The 25,875-nt window shown below is 46.8% G+C and overlaps 2 protein-coding genes across 2 annotated transcripts in view; one reads left to right on the forward strand and one right to left on the reverse strand.

Annotated features, from left to right (window-relative positions):
* The window catches only part of LOC146965785 (uncharacterized), a 97,524-nt gene that overhangs the window by 21,629 nt on the left and 50,020 nt on the right, over positions 1-25,875 (forward strand). Inside the window, exons 5-6 of the mRNA XM_085763975.1 lie at positions 20,688-21,753; positions 21,922-23,669. Coding sequence (XP_085620101.1) covers positions 20,688-21,753; positions 21,922-23,669 — 2,814 coding nt within the window. The remainder of the gene's footprint in view (positions 1-20,687; positions 21,754-21,921; positions 23,670-25,875) is intronic.
* Positions 1-25,875, reverse strand: part of palmdb (palmdelphin b) — a 168,632-nt gene that overhangs the window by 12,964 nt on the left and 129,793 nt on the right. The window lies entirely within an intron of this gene.

Raw genomic sequence — 25,875 nt, forward strand, 5'->3', positions numbered from 1 at the left:
TCCTCCATGGAGGTGTCTCGTTACATCACGCCGTCGTCATGGTGACGGGCCGAGAGGGGCGGCTGCACTCGGCCCCATTCACAAAACACAACACACAACACAACACAACGTTCCCATGAGTCAGTTCAGCTGGTCTCAACTGGAGCCATCCGGATCAATACCGGATCAATACCGGATACGATCAGAGGATTGACTGAACTTTTATGGGATCAATAGAGAACGATGCAGATGTTTTTATCAATGGTCGATCAGCCGATTGGTCGATCAGTCGATCAGTAGAGCTACTTCTATGAAAAAAGTAGCTCTAATTGAACAAGTTATTGGGCTACTTCTTTTTAAAGGAAAGTAGCCCAAACTGAACACGTGACTGATTTGTAATCTAGTCCAATCAGTTGAAAACAGGCTACTTTCTCTATCAGGGAAGGAGTAATTGTGTTATTAATTATTATTATCTTCTATGTTTAAAAACTGAACTCTGAAAACTGAATGTTCACATAAAGAAAATAAAATCTGGCTGGAAATGAAAGTCCCATATTACCTGACACTTGCAGAAGAGGGAGAGAAGATGAGTTTATAGGTCTGTAGTTTCTAAACTAAACTGTCTCAGTCTCAGTCTCTCTGTCTCAGTCTCGGACTCGGGCCTCTAACGAGTCGTCCAGCTGAACCACAGCGTCCTGCTGCAGCCAGCTCGTTTTATTTCAGTCCTTCTGGGAACAGACGTCTGAGCTGCCAGAGTCCAGTCTGAGTCACAGCCACCGGCGTCTGCAGCATCTGCAGTCTGCAGACCGGTGTGGTGGTCTCTGGTCCTGGTCCTGGTCCTGGTCCTGGTCCTGGTCCTGGTCTCTGGTCCTGGTCCTGGTCCTGGTCTCTGGTCCTGGTCCTGGTCCTGGTCCAGGTCTCTGGTCCTGGTCCTGGTCCTGGTCCTGGTCTCTGGTCTCTGGTCCTGGTCTCTGGTCTCTGGTCCTGGTCCTGGTCCTGGTCTCTGGTCCTGGTCCTGGTCCTGGTCCTGGTCTCTGGTCTCTGGTCCTGGTCCTGGTCCTGGTCCTGGTCCTGGTCCTGGTCCTGGTCTCTGGTCTCTGGTCCTGGTCCTGGTCCTGGTCCAGGTCTCTGGTCCTGGTCCTGGTCCTGGTCCTGGTCTCTGGTCTCTGGTCCTGGTCTCTGGTCCTGGTCCTGGTCCTGGTCCTGGTCTCTGGTCCTGGTCCTGGTCCTGGTCCTGGTCCTGGTGCTGGTCCTGGTCTCTGGTCCTGGTCCTGGTCCTGGTCCTGGTCTCTGGTCCTGAGGATCACCAGGTTGTGATCAGATTTACTGAGGCTCAGGAGGAGGAAGAGTTCAGCTGCTGCAGGTCGTAGTGTAGCCGATGTCATATCTGTCCCTCTGCGTTGTGTTTCTCACGGCCCTCTGCACTAGGTGGGGTTCGATCCCACGACCTCCCGCACCGGAGGCGACGATGCTAACCTCTTCACCAAGAGGTTGATAACCACTTGGCGGGTTGGTAAGCACGTCTTTTATGGGTGGAGTGAGTGCACATCCGTTACAATAGCATAGATATATACCTGTAGATGCCGCATTCGGGCTTGTCAGGTACGTCGTTGCGGCGGCCATCTTAGGGGGGAGTTCCTCTGGTAAAAACCATAGATGACATCATGCATGTCACGAACGTCAGTAGCTACGAGGTAAAACAAAACAGAACAAAAACCCATTCACCCCCCCCCAAGATGGCGGCAGTGACGACGATCTGTTCCAATGGGCTTTATGCACATAGATATATATAAGAACTAGATGACTCACCCGCAGCTGTTTCCCAATGACAAAGTGTAGCCAGTATTGCGGCCATCTTGGTAAGGTCAACTCTCTCCCTCAGAGCATTAAGCCTATGGTGCATGTTCTGCTATAATGACCATAACTTGCTCAGTTTTTGTCCGATTTCAAAACAGTTTGATTTTTATGAACGCCTATGCAGTTATGATGCAGCATATTTAGAATCACGGATAATTTTAATAATGTATTTTTTTTGTAAAAGTAACATTATAGTGACATTATGCAAATAGTTAAAGTAATAGCTACATACTGATTTATTTTTCACAGAGTTATGAATCGTTTTTTTAGTGCAGATGACTGGATCACCATCTACTGCACTGGAACTGCAGCCAGAGTCAGAGACAGTTGCCCGTCCTCATATGGCCGACTGAGCTACGCCTGCGTGTAGTCAGATCCACCCCCTTGTCTATGCACAGCTCCACTACTTCCTGAACTTAATGCAGCTCCTTCATTTCCTGTCTTACATTATTGGACAAACTGATTAATCCAGGTGTGTCTGACCATTGTGACGACTCAGACACACCTGGATTAATCAGGTTGTCCAATAATGACATCACAGGTCACGTGACATCACAGGTCAGGTGACAGCAGCTGGTTCTGGTTCTGGTCTCAGACTCTCTGGAGCCGCTCAGAGGTTTAACGAGTGTAAATGACTCCGTGGTGAGAATACTGACGGTCTCATTACAACACACACACACACACACACACACACACACACACACACACAGACACACACACACACACACACACACACACACACACACACACACACACACACACAGACCAGTGAAGTGTTGCTGGGCCTGAGAGCCCGTTGACCTCTGACCCCGGGGGTCCAGACAGTGGGAACTCACCAGGTTCTGGTCCGTCTCGTCTCTCAGGGCGACGGCTGTCACCATGGCAGCAGCGCCACCTGCTGTTACCATGGCAGCAGCGCCACCTGCTGACCAGGAGACCACACTGTGGAATGAGCAGAATTAACTAATTAACTAATTAACACGATAACAACATGATGAACAAGTGAACGACTCCACACTGAAACATTCAATTCTACACAAAACTAAACTAAAACTGCTGAATCACTTGTAGACTCTGTCAACACTGTTAGAATAGAAACACTTATTGAACCTCTGCAGGAAAAAGCAGCATAACACACATTTATAAAAAAAGAAAACATTTCAGCATCCCAAAATAATTTACATGAAAAGTTTCATAATAAATGACAACAGCAGCCACATGAAAAAGTATAAAATCCAGTAAAACGGTTTAAGAGCACCTTGTCTACGTTGTTGTTAGCAGGTGTAGCGGCTGTGTTAGCAGGTGTTAGCGGCTCTTAGCAGGTGTTAGCGGCTGTTAGCAGGTGTTAGTGGATGTTAGCGGCTGTTAGCAGGTGTTAGTGGATGTTAGTGGCTGTTAGCAGGTGTTAGCGGCTGTTAGCAGGTGTTAGCGGCTGTTAGCAGGTGTTAGCAGATAGCGGCTGTTAGCAGGTGTTAGTGGATGTTAGCAGCTGTTAGCAGGTGTTAGTGGATGTTAGCGGCTGTTAGCAGGTGTTAGTGGATGTTAGTGGCTGTTAGCAGGTTTTAGCGGCTGTTAGCAGGTGTTAGTGGATGTTAGTGGCTGTTAGCAGGTGTTAGCGGCTGTTAGCAGGTGTTAGCGACTGTTAGCAGGTGTTAGTGGATGTTAGTGGCTGTTAGCAGGTTTTAGCGGCTGTTAGCAGGTGTTAGTGGATGTTAGTGGCTGTTAGCAGGTTTTAGTGGCTGTTAGCAGGTGTTAGCGGCTGTTAGCAGCTGTTAGCGGCTCTTAGCAGGTGTTAGCGGCTGTTAGCAGGTGTTAGTGGATGTTAGCGGCTGTTAGCAGGTGTTAGTGGATGTTAGCAGGTGTTAGTGGCTGTTAGCAGGTGTTAGTGACTGTTAGCAGCTGTTAGCGACTGTTAGCAGGTGTTAGCGGCTGTTAGCAGGTGTTAGCGGCTGTTAGCAGCTGTTAGCGGCTGTTAGCAGCTGTTAGCGACTGTTAGCAGCTGTTAGTGACTGTTAGCAGCTGTTAGTGACTGTTAGCAGCTGTTAGTGACTGTTAGCAGCTGTTAGTGGCTGTTAACAACTTTGTGTGTGTGTGTGAGCAGCAGTTTATCTCCAGGGTCAGTGTGTGTTGTTGCTACAGCAGCAGTGGTTCAGGATGGAGGCCGTAGAGACCAGACACTGATCCACATCCACTCTGAGCTGCTGCTTCATCATCAGTCTGTAGCTGTCGGTTGTGTATTAGGTGTATCATCAGGTGTGTATCAGTCTTCCCTGATGGTCTCCATGTCAGATTAAACCATCACCGTGTCTTGGTCTGGAGACTGGCAACACTACAAGTCTGACCCCGACCAATCATCGGCCCCTCACAACCAACTTATGCACATGCCCCAGACTACCAAATATAAAGACTAGAAGTTTACATCTGTAGCCTATAGCTGAGAGATGGTCTGCTTCAGCTGCTGCTATTTCAGCTCTTTGGTCAGAAAGGCCTCTAGGCTGTAGTTAAAGGTACAGCCCACCTCCAGAATGAATGAATGAATGAACCTCTCTGTGATTTTCATTAACAACAACAACATCAGGAGTATTAGCTGTTACATTAGAGAACATTGAGACATCGTCACACAGGCTGAACATACTCGGCTTCACAGTAGAATGTTTATACAGCATGATGGTGGTCACACACACACACACACAGACACAGACACACACACACACACACACACACACACACACACACACTCTCTGAGCTCACAAAGACTCAGTTCACAGATTAACATAATGCTACTATTGCTCAGTCGCCACATTCCTCTGGAGAGGAGGAGGAACGACGACTCAGTGATGTTTGACCACCAGGGGGCAGCACACACACACACACACACACACACACACACACACACACACACACACACACACACACTGATCAGGTATCAGATCCTTCAGAGTAAAAGCCTCGTAGATACTGAGCTGACAGACGGGTTTCACAGCTCAGTGTGTGTGTGTGTGTCTGTGTGTGTGTGTGTGTGTGTGTGTGTGTGTGTGTGTGTGTGTCTGTGTGTGTGTGTGTGTATCTCTGTGTGTGTGTGTGTGTGTGTGTGTGTGTGTGTGACAGACAGTGCGGGGAGGGGGGGGGGGTTGTGTTGTGTTGTCTTCGGGGAATCACATGTAGTTATTGCAGCTTCTTTCCCACACTGTGTTATTGGTATTCAGACCCAGACCTCGCTCGGACCCCCCCACCCCCCACCCTCCCTTTGTACCACGTTTCCATGGTAACGTCCTCTGAAGGGGAGACCAGCCAGGCTGAGTGAAAGGCCTGTGAGAGTGTGTGTGTGTGTGTGTGTGTGTGTGTTCATTGTTGTGGGTCATTCTGCTCCTCCATGTTGCTCAGTGTGATTGTGATTGTGTTTCTCATTGCTGCCACTTGGAGGCGCCACAGTCCAGTTCTCATTGGTTTATAAGAGAGAGCTGGTTCTGGACCAGCAGAGGATGTTGTAATGATGCTGTGTAAAAGCCCTTTGAGACAAACTGTTGGTAGAAATGGGTAAAGAAATAAGGTTAAGGAGGTTTCTTACAAAATCATACATAAATATTATCCAGCTAATCATTATATGCAAAAATTCAATAAAAAGGATATTAATATTAACTGCTCTTTCTGTAATTTGCATCCAGAAACAGTTGTTCATTTGTTCTGGCTTTGCTCTCACACGAAAAAACTATGGGCAGACCTTAGCAAATGTATTATTGACTCTTTTACAATAGATTTTATTTTACTTTGGGAAAATGTTGTTTTTGGTTTCCATAAGTATCCCAAGAAAGAAGGAAAATGTTACTTTTTAATAAATCTGTTTTTATTTTTTGCAAAATTTCATATTCATAAAAGTAAATTTTCTAAGAAAACCCCTTGCTTTTATGTTTTTCAAAAAGAAATGGAACCTTATTTTAAGCTAATCACCAAATCAGCAAATGAAAAGGCTGTTAAAACCATAGACCTTTGTAATATGTACAACCTTGTTGTATAATGAACATCACCCCTGGCACATGTACTTTGTATTTTCATTGTATACTGTTCCCTGTAGACTATTTGTACTTGTCAACTTCTTTTAAATAAAGCTGTTGATTAAAAAACAACAACAACAACAACAACAACTGCATAATGAAAAAAAAAAAAAGAAATGGGCTAAACAAATGAAATGGCCTTGACCAGTAGTAGATCACTGAACCAGCATTGGGCCGACAAATGGGAATGAGCTCTTGAGCTAAATCTGGCATTTTACAACAAATTATTTGTTTGTGTGTTCATTAATATGCAGAGTCCCATTAGAAATAAATGAATAAATGGAGTGAAATGAGCACTGGGCCACATCCTCTGTTATAAACTGTTTTCTTGTCTGTAACAACATCTCTGTCCCATCTGTCCGTCCTGGGTGATGATCCCTCCTCTGTTGCTCACCCTGAGCTTTCTCCTGGTTTTCCCTGTTAAAGGGTTTTCCATGGAGTTTTTCCTCGGTGGATGTGAGGGTCTAAGGACAGAGGATGTTGTTATGATGGGATGTAAAGCCCTTTGAGACAAACTGGTGGTAGAAACGGGCTATACTAATAAAATTGCCTTGTCTTGCCTTGTCTGCATTGGACCAGTAGTGGGCCAGTCCTGGACCAGTCTCAGGTCAGTCAGTAGCCTACGTTTACATGCAGAGCTTCATCCAGCTCGGCTCAAAATTAGATTTTGGCGTCAAGTCGGACTTCTGTCCTTGTCTCAGTTTACATGCAACTGAGAAAATGTAATAACTGACGGGTCCATCGCCCCCTCATGGCGTCACCGTTGTTTCAGCAGGTTAATACCCATTACGCCTCCTGTCCTGTTGACTTTTCTGTCACCTCCTAAATAACTGAATATAAACAACTAAAGTAGCTTAAAGGGATAGTTCAACATTTTGGCAAATTGGCCCATTGCCATAATCGCTATAGTCATAGCAGTAGGTTCGTTACCTTTAATTGTAGGTGTAAGCTATTTTCAGTACGGCGGAGCACAGCAGCTGGCTGCTCAGAGCTACGCTATGGAGGCTAACGGAATTTCTTGGTTTCCCTCATTAAACTCATCAAATACAAAATCCCAAAACTCCACAGCGCTTTTGTAGACAAGTTGTGAGCTGCACAACCACCACGCTATGAGATAATGACGGAACGATACGAAACGGAGCCGTTTTCGAGGTAAATTCATACAAAACCGCTGATGCGCGTTGCGTTCAGGGACAGTTTTTCAGCAAGCAGTCTCCGTATTTACCCTGTATTTACCTCGAAAACGGCTCCGTTTCGTATCGTTCCGTCATTATCTCATAGCGTGGTGGTTGTGCAGGTCACAACTTGTCTACAAAAGCGCTGTGGAGTTTTGGGATGTTGAATTTGATGAGTTTAATGAGGGAAACCAAGAAATTCCGTTAGCCTCCATAGCGTAGCTCTGAGCAGCCAGCTGCTGCGCTCCGCCGTACTGAAAATAGCTTACACCTACAATTAAAGGTAACGAACCTACTGCTATGACTATAGCAATTATGGCAATGGGCCAATTTGCCAAAATGTTGAACTGTCCCTTTAATAATAAATTCTCAACTGCAGTTCCTGACCAGACACGTCAGTCTGGGCCGGATTCACGCTGAGAATAGGATACGAGCTTTCTACCCCCTCTCTCTCTCTCTCTCTTTAAAAAAAAATATATGTGAAATGCATTGAATCAGCGCTGTTGTTGGGTTTTTTCTTTACTTTGCCGGGTTCGGGCGGCTTCTCTGCTCCACTTTGTGTCGTCTCTACGGTTGTGGAGCATGAACACATGCATTGCGTTAGCCTAGGCTAATAGCATAATTGCCTAAGTCATATTTGAACATTTTCGGGGAAAAAAAAGAAAAAACACAATTTCTAGCAAGCAGAGTCAAAAAGATGACTTAGGCAGATAGTGATTTTGGACTCTAAAAAGTGTTCTGATTGGTTGAGGACACAGCCAATAAGGCAAGGTGATGCAGCAGTGGTAGGAGAGGAAAGTTAGGCAGATATCTCAATTTGGCCAAAAAATGACTTAGGCAATTATGCTATGAGGCTAACGACTGTCCAGCTTCAGTCCGACTAAGACGTAGCCTATAGACCCAATCTCCTTGTTGTTTACATTCTACTTCCTGGTAGAAAACCAGCTGTAATGTGAATGAGATCAATAGTAACGAACGAGAGTTTAGCTATATATCATATTTTTCAGGCCCTATCACCGTTTAGACAAATCTGAAATGATTGAAGAAACATTACTATTTCTGTGTGTGTGTTTTGTGTTGCTATGTGTTGTATTTATTCAGTTTGGGGGAATCACAGTGTCTAGAAAGCATCAGTGGCTCAGCTGACAGGGACAGCTAACGGTAGCTAAGTAAACGGTAGCTAAGCTAACAGCAGCTAAGCTAACGGCGGTAGCTAAGCTAACAGTTAGCTCAGTCATGTTGGAACTCAGATATCCGCTGGAGAAAATATTTTTTCATGGAGCGTTTATTGAGTCACTGAGTTATTAAAGTTAAACAGGTAGCTAACCGTTAGCCCGGCTAATCTATGATAACCATGACTCATTACAAAAATGTGCACACAGAAATAGTAATGTTTGTCCAATCATTGGTTTTATAAACTTTACAAACATCAGACTAGTCTAAACGGTGATATAGTGACATGAAAAAGTAGATAAATATAGAGAAACTCTCGTCCGTCACTATTGTTCTCATGCTGGTTTTCTACCAGGAAGTAGTTGGAAACAACAAGGAGATTTGTTCTATACATGACGGAGAAAATCTAATTCCAATCGCATTATCTGGGTGTCTTAATGGGAGTTCTCCAACTCCGGTTTCAGTGGGACTAAGGTGTTTACCTGCACTTCAGTTGTCCAGTTCTAGTCGGATTAAGACAATAATTAGTTTTTTTCAAGTGTCATGTAAACGTAGTGAGTGTAACGTGTGAATGGAGCTTTTGTTGCTGAACGACCTTTTCACTGATTCATGGGCTCGGCCCACGAACAGCAGCAGCTCCGTCAGCGCTGCTCTGTAGTTCAACACTCAGACCAACTCTCTTCATCTCTGTTCGGCTTGTTTCCATGGCGTCTGTCTGTTAACCCTTTGTTCTCTGGAGCTGCAGTGTGTTAGACCTGATCATATGAAGTCACTGTGGTTGTGACCAACAGCAGCAGCAGCAGCAGCTTGTGATCGTTAACGCTCATTAATAATTGAGTGGTCGATGTAAACGGAGACATCTGGCTGCTTCCTGTCCTCCTGTCCTCCTCTCCGTCCCCTCTGCACTGCAAAAAAACTAATATCTTACCAAGAATATTCGTCTTATTTCTAGTCAAAATGTAATTTCTAGTCAAAACAAATCTCATTCTACTTAAAATAAGACTCATCACATTAAAAGCAGCTTGTTTTTAGACACTTTTTACTTCTTTCAAGCAGATTTTCACTTGAAATAAGTAGAAAAATCTGATAGTGGAGCAAGTTTTTCTTTCTTATTACAAACACAAAAAACTTGCTTTCACTGGCAGATTTTTCTACTTATTTCAGGGGGAAATTAGTTTGAAACAAGTGAAAATGATCTAAAAACAAGTTCATTTTTAGGTGATGAGTCTCATTTTAAGTGGAAAGAGATTAGTTTTGACTAGAAATTAGACATTTTGACAAGAAATAAGACAAATATTCTTGGAAAGATTCCTGTGTCCAACACAATTCTTTATCTTCTACTTCTTCTAAACTGTCTTTGTTTGTTAGTTTGCAGTTTGACGGTGAAACCTGATGAGTTTCTATTGGATGTAATAAATAATATTATTAGTGGAGCAGCCGGATCAATATGAGTGAGTATTGATCGGTGACATATTGATCCAGTTCAGGAGTCTCTGTCAATTCAATTCAATTCAAACAGCTTTATTGGCATGAACAGAAATTTGTTGTTGCCAAAGCATTGTACAAACTATTTACAAAGACATTTCAATATAACAAATATACAATATGAAACATTTCAACATATACACATAGGCTATATACAATATTAGGCATATCAGTATTTGAAATATATATACAGTATTACATGTTTCAATATTCAATAACAAATAAACAATATTACATATAAACTACATTACAATAGAATTTAGTACAATCAGGTATAAATAATGGTGCAAGTTAAGATGTTAAAGTCAGTTTAAGTTAAAGTAGTTAAAGTAAAGAGTTTCTGTCTCTGACTCCGTGACCTTTGACCTCCTCTCTCAGGTGTGTGTGTGTGTGTGTGTGTGTGATGACGAGGACACACACGTCCACTTCAGTCCACACACACTCGGCTTCACCTCAACGTTTATTTAATATTTACCTTCTGGGGCGGTGCGTGGCGCAGTGGTTAAAGCGGCCGCCCCATGTAGAGGCTACAGTCCTCAATGCAGGCGTCCCCGGTTCGAATCCCGCGTCGGGCAGACCTTTCCTGCATGTCATTCCCCCTCTCTCTGCCTCCCCCTTTCCTGTCTATCTCACTGTGCTGTCAAATAAAAGGCAAAAAATGCAAAAAAAAAAAAATATATATATAATATTTACCTTCTGATCGGTGGAGGAGGTGTCGTCGCCTCGTCGTCCCGTCGTCATGGAAACACATGACATGACATCATGACAGAGTAGTGTGATGGGGTTTCACCCTGAGGGATTCCTTCCTGCTTCAGATCAGATCATGTTCCTCCTCTCAGACGGAGGAGAGGAGGAGGGGAGGAGGAGATGGAGGGAGGAGACAGAGAGAGAGAAGGAGGAGGAGAGGAGGAGGAGATGACCTCAGAGAGGAGGAGAGAAGATGGAGGGAGGAGACAGAGAGAGAGAAGAGGAGGAGAGGAGAGTTCAGTTTTCAGTCTGACGGCTTCAGGTCGACATCGTCTGTCTGAGCAGCAACGGTGAGTCAGTCCTCAGTGTGTCTGTGTGTGTCTGTGTGTGTGTGTGTGTCTGTGTGTGTGTGTGTGTGTGCAGAGATGGACAGAGTACTCAACCCCAGTACTTGAGTAAGAGTACAAATACTACTGGTCAAAATGTACTCCGTTACCAGTAAAAGTAGCTCAGTCGACATGTTACTCCAGTAAGAGTAAAAAAGTACTTGTTTTTAAAAGGTACTTTTTTTTTGTGGACAACTTTTTTATTGCTTTTCGAGGAAAACAAGTACAAGTAAAAGGTACATTGCAATCTAATAGAAATTAAGATAAGGAAAATAATGGATAAAAAATAAAATAAAAATAAAATAAAAAAAAGGACCAGGCGACGACCCCCCAACCCCCCAAATTTGGATCTATATAAAACTCTTACAGGATAAGACAGACCATGTTTTAACAAGAGATGCAAATAGACATAGAAATTACAGCAATTCCTTGATCTTATCTGCCATTGTTTGCCATGCTAGAATAGTATCAGCTCCAGCACCGTGCATTCTTGCCACTGAAAGCTCCATATTTAGTTTTTAAAAGGTAATTAAAGCAGAAGTCAGGTGAATGTTTGTGTTAATATAAGTCTTAAATAGTTGTATCTTCCGACAGCAATCACTTCTATAGAGTGTTTGGTCTGAAACACGGGTCTGTCAGTCACTCTGCTCTGCTCTGAGCCCAGGAGAAAACTTTCCTTGTATCCTACAACCTTTATCCAATGAGGAGAGAGAACGGCATAAAGGGGCAGTCCTCTCTGTGTGTGCAGCCAAGGGATGCGCCTGAATGTGGCGACGTAGGGACGAGGACCAATAGATCCATGACGAGGGCGGGGACTGCTAACTCCATCGGCTGACAGGAAGTTAAGACAAAACCACCGGATCGCTGACTTCTGCATTAAAGCATAAGTCAATGATCCGGTTTTGGCTAATGCTGCGTTCCAGGCAGGCTTTTGAAACCGTAAATTACAGCTTCAAGTCACAACTTACGACTTTGTAGCGTTCCAGGCAACCCACTCGTGTTTCTCCGACCTGTTTTACCGGTGAAAGTCACTATAACGGCCACTCGTAACTTCTGACCCGTGAACTCGTACCAGATCGAACTGGTACGACTTCACAGGTCAGAAAAACACCAGTTACGAGTTTCCTTGAACGCACCATAACGTCTTGTCAGCAGATGGAGTTAGCAGCCCCCGCCCTCGTCATGGATCTATTGGTCCTCGTCCCTACGTCACCACATTCAGGCGCATCCCTTGGCTGCACACACAGAGAGGACTGCCCCTTTATGCCGTTCTCTCTCCTCATTGGATAAAGGTTGTAGGATACAAGGAAAGTTTTCTCCTGGGCTCAGAGCAGAGCAGAGTGACTGACAGACCCGTGTTTCAGACCAAACACTCTATAGAAGTGATTGCTGTCGGAAGATACAACTATTTAAGACTTAGATTAACACAAACATTCACCTGACTTCTGCTTTAAGTCAAAGTCAGAGTCAGAGTAAATGTCTTATTGTTCACATCAATGAATGACTCTAATAGTTAGTAAATGAATGTAAGGAGCTTTTAACTCTTGTTAGTGAGAATGAACTCTTTGCTGCTCAGCTGCACTGATGTGCTGCTTTTAGGGGTTAGGGTTTCCTTCACAGACAAACACAGCTTGTGTCCAATAGGATTTTAGACAAAGACCTGAAAGTAACCAGTACTTTTCAGCCTTCCTACTAATTAACTCCAGTAAAAGTACTAATATTTGTCTTGGACATGTACTTAAGGACAGTACTCAAGTAAATTTACTCTGTTACTGTCCACCACTGGCTGTGTGTGTGTCTGTGTGTGTGTCTGTGTGTGTGTGTGTGTGTGTGTGTTGTTGTGCAGCAGCATGAATCATTGATGCTCCGTTGTCGCCAGCTGCTGTCGTGTCGTTACAGAACGAGACACGAGATGTGGACAGGTGAGGACAGGTGTGTGTGTGTGTGTGTGTGTGTGTGTGTGTGTGTGTGTGTGTGTGTGTGTGTCTGTGTGTGTGCGTGTGTGTCTGTGTGTGTGTGTGTGTGTGTGTGTGTGTGTGTGTGTGTGAGTGTGTGTCGGTCCAGCTCTGGGTTCGGTGAGGTGACGGTTTGGACAGAGACAGATCGGCCTTGTTCCGGTGTGTTAGTGTGTGTGTGTGTGTGTGTGTGTGTGTGTGTGTGTGTGTGTTAGTGTGTATGTGTGTGTGTTGTGTGTGTGTGTGTGTGTGTGTGGACAATAGCCTGACAGTGTGTGTGTGTGTGTGTGTGCAGCTCCCACGTCCACATTCCCTCCGTGTTGCAGTGGGAGGAGGAGAACAGAGAACAGGGGGTCTGTGGAGCAGCAGCACGCACACACACACACACACACACACACAGCAGAGTGTGTGTATGTGTGTGTCCTCATGTGTATTTGTATGTATTAATACTTTACATGCTGGTTAATAGCATGTAAACACAGAGCTCCTCGCCAGCAGGGGGCAGCAGCAGCTCACCAGTCTCTACTGACTTCTGGGACCAGTTCCCTCTATGTGTGAGTGTGTGAGTGTGTGAGGGACAGACTCACAACAACTGTTCCTGGATCAATCAACACAAACTAACCCAGTTGTGCTGAGCAGCGTTGACACTAAACCTTCTGTTTCCTGCTGCGTCTGTAACCATAGAAACCTGCAGCTCTCTCTCTCTGTCTGTCTGTCTGTGTGTGTTCATCATATACAGTAGTTCATCTGAAGGTGGATTCAGTCTCTGAAAACCTGTTTCCTAACGGCAGCTTCTCTGCAGGGCCGGCCCAAGCCTCCATGGGGCCCTGAGCAAAATCTTTATTTTGGTGCCCTCTACTGCCAATAATGCTCTTTCATGTTTTACTCTGTCATTATGAATCATCACATCCTGGCAGGTTTTTACCCAGCTATGGTTTTTATTCTGAAATGGAACCAAATTCAGCTAAAAGAGCAGCAGCCTGGGGTTGATTTAGATTTAATCTTCAAATTGATATAGTACTGAGATACTGAATGTCACCTATAGGTCGACTAAAAGAAACAAAATAAACCAACAGACAATGCATTTACTTGCTTTTTAATTTTTTCGGTTTTAAATAAACTGCAACAACAATTTGAAATGCAACAATAATCAAAGTTTTTTGTAATTACGCAGTGTTTCTCTAAGGATCGACAAAAGTTACGCACGCACTACAGTTTTAAAAAGTGACTTACCTTTTGGGGCCCCCCAATAGTCATGGGGCCCCAAGCAGGAGCTCAGTTGGCTTATGCCTTGGGCCGACTCTGGTTCTCTGTCTTGTAAAGCCTCTCTATCTCTAAACGAGCCGTTATCAACTAGCTGCTGTTTTCTTCAGTTGGTTTTGATCCTGTGTCGTCAAACTAGGAAACAGTTACACAACCTTCACTGTGCGTTCACACCAAAAGCTTCCAAAGCCTCAAAAACGCCGGAAGTCAATTCATTTTCAATGAGAACCCGGCGACACTGAGCGTCCAAAGCTTCACCAGATGAGAAGTTGAGCCCTGGTTAACTTTATGGTAATTAGCTATGACGCAATAGAGACGTCCGTCGGCTCCCTTTTATTTCTTTTTTCTGTCCTTTCGGATCCAACTTTGACCCCCATCACGTGACGAGAGACCGAAGCGGCTGAAAATATTTCCCCTTTGGAAGCTGTCTGGTCTGAAGCGCAGCCTCGAGTGTTTTTGACGCTTTAGAAGTTTTTGTCGTGAAGGCACAGTGAGAGGAGCTGTAGATATGTAGTAAACACTTACCGTATTTTCCGGACTATAAGTCGTGGTTTTTTTCTAGTTTGTCTGGCCATGCGACCTATATTCAGAAGCGACTTATATATTTAAAAAAACCCTACGCTATGACCACAAGAGGGAAGCACGGCTTTTATTTCTAAATCCCTCCTCATTCAGTGGCTCATCTTCATCTTCCTCACGTGCTGTTCTCCTCGCTGCTGTCTGACCTGTCTCCGTTGCGCCGTAGCGCTTCACTCCGTCAATTCAGAGTATTTTCACAGCGTGTTCTGCGGCCAGTCTTCGGTCTCTGCTCCGGTCCCGACTGGGCTCCGGACACGGAGCAGAGAGCCAGGTCCGACAGTGCAGGGCTGTCCCTCTCTGAAGGAGAGGAGAGGTCGGCTTCACTCCCGTCCGTCTTCACAGAGTCCACAAAGAGTTTCTGATCACAGGGTTTCCCGCAGCGCTTTCCTAAGAAAGAAAGAGCTGCCGCCTAAACTAACGTGTAAAAAATAAAAAAAAGTAGCGATATTCGCTGCCGCCGCCCCCCGTCGGATGATCGCCTTCATTCATCTCCGCATCCTCACACACACACACACACACCACAGAGAAACGCGCATGCATAACAGCAGCGCGCTATAGGGGCCGGCCTTTCGTGTAAACAAAGCCCCGGCCGTTATATGAGACCCGGCTATTAATTAAATGTTTGAAAAATAAATGCGACTTATAAACCAGTGCGACTTATATATGTTCTTTTCCTCTTCATGACGTATTTTTTGACTGATGCGACTAATACTCCGGTGCGACATATAGTCCGGAAAATACAGTAGTGATCAGCTGCTCTACCAACGACTGAACCGTGATGCAACCGGCTCCTTGTCCAATCAGGAGGAGGTACACCTGAGCGGTTACCGTGACGACGCCACCTGATGGAGCTCATCAACATCAGCATCTTTATTTACCTGAGAGTCACAGTCACCACTCAGTTCAGTTCAATTCAGTTCAGAAAACTTTATTTATCCCTTACGGGCAATTCAGTTTACAGCTCCCAGTCCCTGTGTGTGTCTGTGTGTGTGTGTGTGTGTCTGTGTGTGTGTGTGTGTGTGTCTGTGTGTGTGTGTGTGTGTGTGTGTGTGTTTGTGTGTGTGTGTGTTGTCGACCTCGACATGAACTCTGACCTGAGTCCAACTGGAACTAAACATCGAACAGGAAGTGACGGCAGCTGAACAACTTCCTGTTTGCTGCTGTCATGATGCAGCAGATAGCGACAGAGTGTGTGTGTGTGTGTGTGTATGTGTGTGTGTGTGTGTCTGTGTGTGTGTGTGTGTGTGTGTGTGTGTGTGTGTGTGTGTGGGGTGAACCAGGTGCATGCTGGGATCAGAGCTCCTCCTCTGATCCTTTAAGCTTCTTGAAACACTCAACTCCAATTAATTAGCAGAAAATACCAGCGGCCTCTCTCAGTGTGAATGGAGCCGAGGATCAACCAATCAGAGCGCAGCGTCTGTGTGATCAACCAATCAGAGCTCAGCGTCCATGTGAATGGAGCCGAGGATCAACCAATCAGAGCGCAGCAGCAGCGTCCATGTGCAGCAGCAGCAGCAGCAGCAGCGTTGTGCGACTGTAGCTGCTCTGGGGTCAGTTTGGTTCGACCTGTGTTCTGTAATGTGATTGGCTCGTCGTCAAGGTGACTCGACCTCCTCAACCTGGACCTTGGCGTTGTTGCCGTGGCGCGTTGCCGTGGTATTTATAGCAGCTCTTCTTAGTGTCTGTGCTGGTTATTGTGACTGAGACCAGACCAGACCAGACCGGGACCGAGCTCAGACACAACAACATGACGGGACCGGACGGTTCTGGTCCCACGGAGCCAATCAGAGCGCAGCGTCGGGGAGGGGGCGGGGCTTAGGACCAGCAGCTGTCAACAGGTCTGACAGGTGACAGAGACACAGAAACACACAGAGAGACAGAGAGAAGCTGCTGCCATGAGGAGACAGAGGGAGTGATGGGGGCCGTGCTGAGCTGGGCCTCGGCCCGGTTCTGGTCTCTGCTGCTCCACCCGGGAGCCGCTCGCCGCCGCTGGACCGTGAGTACAGGCTGAGTGTGTGTGTGTGTGTGTGTGTGTGTGTGTGTGTGTGTTGGCGTGAAGAGCTGTAGTCCAGACCAGGCCCGGCCCCCGACATAAACCCTCTATGTGGTTGTTCAGGGCCACAGCCGTTAGGTGGGGGGCCACATGATCAGAAAGGTACCGGGGTTCATCAAGTCATTTAAACATCCTGAGGTCTGCACGTGCAGCTATGAGCTTTATATGTAATGTGAAGTCAATATTCAGCTTCTTTTATCTCACATTTGAGACATTTGGTGAAAATAGAACGGCAGAATGACAACATTTGTGCTCAAAAAGCAATCTGACAAAATGTCATTTTAGACTTGTTTTCTACACGTATCTATTACTGTATTCATATCCTATTTCAAGCACCAAAACAGTTCATTCTCATGACTGAAGGAGTGTTTTCACAAGGGATTTGACATTTTTCAAAAAGCAGACCTCAAATTTCCAGCATTTGTCCTAAATTATTTCTTTCTACAGTGTTCTAGGACAAACTGGCCTCAGTGTGCTTACAGCGGAGGTTCTAATATTTAGACATAAAACACTTATTGAGTATTGTTACATCTGCAAGTATCTTAAAAAGATAAATTTAAGAAAATATGTAAAAGTGGAGAAAATGGCCTCAAACCTCAGAGGGATAAACACGTCTGTATTCAGTTTTAACCAGTGATTTGGTGTTTGTGCTTAGAGTGCAGGGCCACAAACAAAAACCTGGTTTAGGGGGCCACTAAAGTCCTAGGACCGGCCCTGCTCCAGACCCAGACCAAGACCCAGTCCAGTCCTCATAACAACCACATGTCTGGATATTTACATCATTCGTCCTCAGCTACAAAGAAAAGATGATTGGATGTAAAATCTAAACCATATTATTTAATCAGACGTGTGGTTTGACTCACGAAGCTGAACCATAGATCTCAGTCTATTTATTTATTTTTTGGTTTATTTCGGCATATCAGTTGGATCAATCAACGTCACACATCATCTTAGTTTAAATCATACAGTTCACATGGCCGAAAGGGAAAGCGGGAGAAGCAAAAGCCTATCAAAGTCTCAATCGGTCCAGAGTTGTAAATAAACGTCATGATGCCTGAACCAACTCTTCTCTCATTGGTCGGACATCTCACCTGGAAGGAGGAAGAGGAAGAGGAAGAGGAAGAAAACAGGAAAAGGAAAGGAAAAACTAAAATCATGGAACAGAGGTCTCAACGAGCCTGAAATAAAAACCCAACCCGGTCTGAACCGTGGTTGGAGCCTCGATCCGATCCGAGTCAGTTCTGTATATTTTCTGCCTGAACCGTCCAGTCGTTGATGATGTTCTCGCTGTAAAGGAAACGAACCGAGACCAGACCGCCCTCTGTTAATCGATCTCGGCCCGGTGTTGTCCTACGTTGCTGCGTTCACATGTGTCTGAACGAACCGATCTCTGGGGAGAAACGCTCCCTGTTTTAGGAAACAACTGCTCCAAACCAACCAGGTGTGAATTCACCCTCAGTTTGGACTGAACAGAAGAACACAAGTCTCCTCCCACTGTTGTCATGGTGACACCAAGTTGTTCAGATGGTTTAACACAGGCAGAGACTTTAGTACAACTATCTGAACTAGAAAATTTCCTCTGGGAAATTTTGAATGGGCCACGGGAGCTACGGCCGGTTTTGCCATCTCTGTCAACATGGGAATCAAACCCACGATCTTAAAGTGAAATTCCGGCGTAAGTGTAAACCATGGTCAAACACACCGTAACACCGAGTTAGACCCCCCCTCGAGAGATCAATTTGCCCGACCGCTACATTCACGAGATCCACCAACTTCAGCAAATACCGCATTATCGCCACACACGGCGCTCTCCGGATCCACTGTCTGACCGCAACCAAAACGCCACCATTTGCCCAAAATAATGCTCAGAACTGCACCAAATGTCATCAATAGTACACACAGGGTCCCAGCACGTAGTACGAGTTGTCAAACATCTGCTAGCTTTGCCTGTTTTCTTTAGCAAGGAGATGCAACTCAACTCACCTACTTCTCCTCCGGGAGCCGCTCGTTGGTGAGGAAGCCCTGACGAGTCGATCACCGAGTGCACCGGAGTTCCGCAGCTCTTAAAAATGCTCATTTGCGCCTATATCGTGGCCAGCACTCGATAATAATAGTTATAAAGTGATATGCAAGATAAAAAAAAAAAAAACTCTGATTGTATTTCCATGAGGTAATTGTTGATTGAGCTGCGGAACTCCGGTGCACTCGGTGATCGACTCGTCAGGGCTTCCTCACCAACGAGCGGCTCCCGGAGGAGAAGTAGGTGAGTTGAGTTGCATCTCCTTGCTAAAGAAAACAGGCAAAGCTAGCAGATGTTTGACAACTCGTACTACGTGCTGGGACCCTGTGTGTACTATTGATGACATTTGGTGCAGTTCTGAGCATTATTTTGGGCAAATGGTGGCGTTTTGGTTGCGGTCAGACAGTGGATCCGGAGAGCGCCGTGTGTGGCGATATTGCGGTATTTGCTGAAGTTGGTGGATCTCGTGAATGTAGCGGTCGGGCAAATTGATCTCTCGAGGGGGGGTCTAACTCGGTGTTACGGTGTGTTTGACCATGGTTTACACTTACGCCGGAATTTCACTTTAAGGTCAAGACAGAGCTGATCAGACAGACACATGATCAATAATATATAGCACTGATATGGAGGAGCTGTAACCACATGAAGTTACCTGTGTGTGTGTGTGTGTGTGTGTGTGTGTGTGTGTGTGTGTGTGTGTGTGTGTGTGTGTGTGTAAGTGTGTGTAATCACATGAAGTTACCTGTAGTGTGTGTGTTTGTGTGTGTTGGAGTGTGGGAGAGGAGTGCGCGCATACGCGCGCATGTGTAGGCCTATGTTAACTGTGTTTTTTGATGTGTGTGTGTGTCTGTAACTGTAATCACAAGAAGCTACCTGTGTGTTGGTGTGTGACTGACTTGACACATGTTATGGGCTGCATCCTGTGTCAGTCTGATTTAGATTCAGATTCATAATTTATTGTCCCCGAGGGAAAATTCATTTTCACAGTTCTGTTCCAGACAAAAACACCAACACATGTGCAACACCAGAAAAAGTAATACATACATATGTCCGTTCTGCTTCTCTCAGAAAATATTTGTATTGGAGTCAATGAGGAGCAGAGACAGACGTGGCCGCACTCAGAGGCTGATAATTCAAATTCTGTAAGTCTCTCTGATATTTTGAGCACATAATGAGAGACAGAACAAGTTTGTCTACAAATTTGGAAAAAATCATGTGTGTAGAGTGTAAATTGTGGCCGGGCCGAGTGTGGAAAGAGAAAAAATCTGGAGTTTTTCTGGCATCTCTCCCACTCTAACCGATGATGTCACGCGCTCTGACACGAACATTCCGTGCAATACACACCCATTATAATCTCATAATTTCTCCAAAAATGATCATGGTCATTGATCAGGGATTGATCAAAAACTATATGACCTATCAAAACGTGGAATAATACGCCAATACACAAGACTTGTGTCTACTGTTTAAAGTTTAAATGAAGTCTCTAGGTGAAAGTATGCCTGAGCAGTAGACGTTTGTTAAACTCCAATGATTGGTCTTTTTCGCTCTTTTTTTTTTTGCCCGTCCCATTGACTTCCATGCAAAAATTTTGTGTATCTCGCTTTCAGAGAAATTCTGCTTCTTTCCCGCTCTCTGTATGTTGTCTTCACCATCTTCCGCTGATGTCACTCCACAGAGCCACATGGCTACTTAATATGCACGTGCTGATTTGCATTGACCATATATGGTTGTGTTGGGCCGTTCAGATGGCGGAATATGAGGCGTGTTCACATCCGTACTTTTCTTGGGTCCTGTGTGATTTATCAATGGAAATTGCGGAGAGTTGTGCTGCGTACGCACAGTTTGACAGATCTGAAAAGGGTGTAAATATTTTGGGTGTACGCCATTTTGGGCTTTTCGCCGTACGTCAAAATTTAGCAGCACTTTTACACCTGTTACATGAGGCTGCAGGTGTGATGTCATCTGTCATGGTGGATGAATCTGAGTGATCAGTAGCAGTTTCTCTTCTGTGTCTCCTCAGCCTCATGAAGCCCTCGAGGACTCGCCCCGCCCCCCCGCCGCCCTAGAGGCCTCAGACTCGTTGGAGTGGTGCGAGAGGAGCATCGGCAGCGGCGACACGTCCGACGAGTACTTTGACTCGTGCTCGTGGCTCAGCGAGACGCTGTCGGACCTGACGCCGGACGCCGACGACTGCGTGGACGACGGCGGCGGTGACCAGCGAGCGCCGAGCGTTGGCGTTGGCGGCAGCTTCCTGTGTGGACAGAGTAAAGCCCGTAGGAGGGACGGACACAGAGACTCAGATACTCATGGAGGACGGAGCTGCAGCCGGAGGCGGAGCCCAGAGGCTCTCGGCCAATCACAGCTCAGACACCCGGAGCCCCGCCCCCCGCAGAGCAAACAGGAAGTGAGCGCGGACGCAGCGCGAGCGCAGGTAAACACACGCGAGGACGAGGCCCCGCCCACACCGAAGGAGCCACACACACGCTGCACACGCACACACACCACACACACCGCACAACACACGCCCGCTGGTCGTCATGGCGACCTGGAGGGGGAGGGGCGCGGTAACCGTGACGACAGCTCAGGTACAGCAGAGTCGGTGAAACCACGGAGATCTGACGTCATCACACACACACACACCCACACACACACATACACCCCCCCTCAGGTTTGTAGCAGCGCCACACGGCCCCTCCCCCCTCCGGCGGCGGCGGCGGAGCTGGGCGGCGTTGTCGTGGTGACGGCAGACAGCGTTGTCGTGGCGACGCCTCCACCCGGGACAGTGAATGAACTCTGCTCCTCCATCACGTTCTGCACAGAGAGAAAACACAGCGCCTCAGGGAGGGGGGGACTAGACCTCACACACACTCAGGGTGGAGGGAAACGGCCGCAGCACGGACCAGGTTCGATCCCCAACTCAGACGGAGCCGCAGAGGCCCACAGGGGGTCTGGATCTGTAGGACCAGAACCAGGCTCCTCTGAGGAACGTTGTCCTTCTCTCTCACATAATCTGCTGTTTGTATCCGGCAGCTTCAGAGCGGAGGAGGAAACCTCCCCCGTGTCATCAGGGGGGGTCGGACCGTCCTGCTCCCTAAACCACATCAGGGAGGAGGAGGAGGAGGAGGAGGAGGAGGAGGAGGAGGAGCGGGACCGGGAGCGGGCGGGTCGTACTGTTTATCTGGACCAGAACACAGGAAGTGGAGAGTCTGTCTCAGAGTTGAGATTCCTTCATCCTGAACCTGTCTGTCCTCCAGCTGCAGGTCTGAGTCCCTGTGGACCGGCTGCAGGTCTGAGTCCCTGTGGACCGGCTGCAGGTCTGAGTCCCTGTGGACCGGCTGCAGGTCTGAGTGCCTGTGGACCGGCTGCTGCTCGTCTCTGTACGACGTCTGCGTCTCTGCTCTCAGACTCCAACAACAACAACAAGGCCGGTGGCGAGGAGGAGGCGGAGCTCCGGTGGAGTCAGGAGGTCTCCGAGTCTGAACATCATCCCTCCTCTCCGTCCGTACAGGTGAGTTTCCCTCCCGTCGGCCTCCACCTGCCGTCCGTCCGGTCGCTGGAGCCGATCTGGGAGTTGGGACACGAGACCATGAGGCCGGCGGAGGAGGAGGAGGAGGAGGAGGAGGAGGACGGCGGCCATGTTGGATGTCCTGAGGCTCAGAGAGACGTCAGATCTCCTCCGGCTGCAGAGGAGGAGCCGGACATGAACTCACCGGTCCTACGGAGCGCAGGCGAGAAGCCGTGCAGACCGGTGACGGTTGCGTACGACGCCGTGTGTTACACCTCTGCCACCACCACCGGCAGCGGCGGCGAGGAGCTGGACCCCCACTCCGCCCTCGACAAGATGATCAAGAGGAGTAAAACCAAAGGCTCCAAGTTCTCCGTCTTCGCCAAGATGCCGTCTTTCAGGAAGACGCGGGGGTCGAAGGGCAGCAGGAGCGAGGAGGCGTCACCTGAGGGTGAGTGCCCCCCCCCGTCAGAGCCGGCCCCGCTGAGGGACGACGTTGCCAACGACGCCGACGACGAGGTCTTCATCAGAGGAGACCTGGACCTCAACCGGACCGTCCACCAGGTCTTCACCTCGGCGCCGTGCGACGGAGAGGACGAGGTCCAGACCCCCAACGGCCACAGCTACAAGAGGAGCAAGAGCAACGACAGTCTGAACATCCGCATGCGCTTCGCACAAGCCCACAAGTCTCTGTCCAGCCTGTTCGAGTCCCGGCCGGCGGACCGGGAGCAGGAGGACCCGGTCCCTCTGGGCTCGGACCTGGACCCCGCTAAGACCCGACAGACCTGGAGGAGGCAGAAGGCCACGGGGACCGAGCAGCTGAAGAGGACTCGGTCGGTGTCGGACAGGGACCGGGGACACTTCCCGTCCTCTCCGGTCCTGGAGCGGCTCAGCGGTCCGGGGGCGCCGGCCTCAGTCCACACACTGCGCCACACGGATCCCATCTCCAAACGAGGGGTTCCTCAGGGGGGGGGGAGCGACAGCCCCCACGGGTGCAGGTCTGAAGGCCAGAGGAGGAAGTGTCCACCCAACGGCCTCGCTGCCGCGCTCTGTCCGCTCTCAGACGCCCCGGCCGCCCCCCCGCCCGGCCACGCCCCCCCAGCGTCACCTTGCAGCCCCCCCACCCACCAGCACCCGCCCTCCTGGACTCGGCCCCCCCCGGCGGCCGGCGAGGGCGGGGCCGACACCCCCCTCCGGCCCATGAGCCCCAAACCCAACAGCCCCAGACCTGCAGCTCAGCGTAAGGTCTTCCGCTACCCCCACTCCGCCCTGCTGGGCCAGTCCGTCAGTGTGGAGGGGCTGACCGACCCCCCCGAGAGGCCCAGGACCCTGAAGCCGGCCAGCAGCCCCCTGGGGGGCGGAGCCAGCGGCCCCCTGGGGGGCGGAGCCAGCAGCCCCCTGGGGGGCGGCCTCAGCCTGCTGGACATGGCCGAGCACAGAGCAGACAGCCTGTCCAACTGCAGCCTGTTCAGCATCGACCTCAGCACCGACCTGGAGGTAAGAAGACAAAAAACCGTCCGACAGGGATCTGGGATCAGTCGAGATAAGTCAAAATCAGTCAAGATCAGTTGAGATCAGTCAAAATCAGTCAAGATCAGTTGAGATCTGTCAAAATCAGTTGAGATCAGTCAAAATCAGCCAGTCAAAATCAGTTGAGATCAGTCAAGATCAGTTGAGATCAGTCAAAATCGGTTGAGATCAGTCAAAATGAATCAGATCGGTCGAGATCAGTCAAAATCAGTTAGATCAGTCAAAATCAGTCAGGATCAATTAGATCAGTCAAAATCAGTTAGATCAGTCAAAATCAGTTCAGTCAAGATCAGTCGAGATCAGTCAAAATCAGTTGAGATCAGTCAAGATCAGTTGAGATCAGTCAAAATCGACCAGTCATAATCAGTTGAGATCAGTCCAGATCAGTTGAGATCAGTCAAAATCAGTTGAGATCAGTCAAAATCAGTCAGTTAGGTCAGTCAAGATCAGTCAGGATCAGTTAGATCAGTCAAAATCAATCAGTTAGATCAGTCAAGATCAGTTAGATCAGTCAGGATCAGTTAGATCAGTCAAAATCAATCAGTTAGATCAGTCAAGATCAGTTAGATCAGTCAAAATCAATCAGTTAGATCAGTCAAGATCAGTTAGATCAGTCAAAATCAATCAGTTAGATCAGTCAAGATCAGTCAGGATCAGTTGAGATCAGTCAAAATCAGTTAGATCAATCAAAATCAGTTAAATCAGTCAAGATCAGTCGAGATCAGTCTAAATCAGTTGAGATCAGTCAGGATCAGTCAAAATCAGTTAAATCAATCTAGATCAGTCTAAATCAGTTGAGATCTGTCAAAATCGGTTGAGATCAGTCAAAATGAATCAGATCAGTCGAGATCAGTCAAAATAAGTTAGATCAGTCGAGATCAGTCAAAATTAGTTGAGATCAGTCAAGATCAGTCAGTTAGATCAGTCAGGATCAGTTAGATCAGTCAAAATCAGTTGAGATCAGTCAAAATCAGTCAAGATCAGTTGAGATCTGTCAAAATCAGTTGAGATCAGTCAAACTCAGTTGAGATCAGTCAAAATTAACCAGTCAAAATCAGTTGAGATCAGCCAAAATCAGTCAAAAGCAGTTGAGATCAGTCAAAATGAATCAGATAAGTCGAGATCAGTCAAAATCAGTTAGATCAGTCGAGATAAGTCAAAATCAGTTGAGATCAGTCAATATCAGTCAGTTAGATCAGTCAAAAATCAGTTAGATCAGTCGAGATCAGTCAGGATCAGTTAGATCAGTCAAAAATCAGTTAGATCAGTCAAAATCAGTCAGGATCAGTTAGATCAGTCAAAATCAATCAGTTAGATCAGTCAAGATCAGTCAAAATCAGTTATATCAGTCGAGATCAGTCAAAATCAGTTGAGGTCAGTCAAAATCAGTCAAGATCAGTTGAGATCAGTCAAACTCAGTTGAGATCAGTCAAAATTAACCAGTCAAAATCAGTTGAAATCAGTCAAAATCAGTCAAAAGCAGTTGAGATCAGTCAAAATGAATCAGATAAGTCGAGATAAGTCAAAATCAGTTAGATCAGTCGAGATAAGTCAAAATCAGTTGAGATCAGTCAAGATCAGTCAGTTAGATCAGTCAAGATCAGTCAGGATCAGTTAGATCAGTCAAAATCAATCAGTTAGATCAGTCAGGATCAGTTAGATCAGTCAAAATCAATCAGTTAGATCAGTCAGGATCAGTTAGATCAGTCAAAATCAATCAGTTAGATCAGTCAAGATCAGTCAAAAATCAGTTAGATCAGTCAAGATCAGTTGAGATTTGTCAAAATCAGTTGAGATCAGTCAGGATCAGTTAGATCTGTTGAGATCAGTCAGAATCAGTTAGGTCAGTCAAGATCAGTTAGATCGGTCAAGATCAGTTAGATAAGTCAGGATCAGTAAAAATCAGTTGAGATCAGTCAAAATCAGTTAGATCAGTCGAGATCAGTCGAGATCAGTCAAAATCAGTCAGGATCAGTCAAAATCAGTTGAGATCAGTCAAAATCAGTTAGATCAGTCAAAATCAGTTGAGATCAGTCAAAATCAATCAGTTGAGATCAGTCAGGATCAGTCAAAATCAGTCAAAAGCAGTTGAGATCAGTCAAAATGAATCACATAAGTCGAGATCAGTCAAAATCAGTTAGATCAGTCGAGATTAGTCAGGATCAGTCAAAAT

This window comes from Trachurus japonicus, chromosome 20 (assembly GCF_045865225.1).
Source record: "Trachurus japonicus isolate A0001 chromosome 20, Traja_1.0".
Lineage (NCBI taxonomy): Eukaryota > Metazoa > Chordata > Actinopteri > Carangiformes > Carangidae > Trachurus > Trachurus japonicus.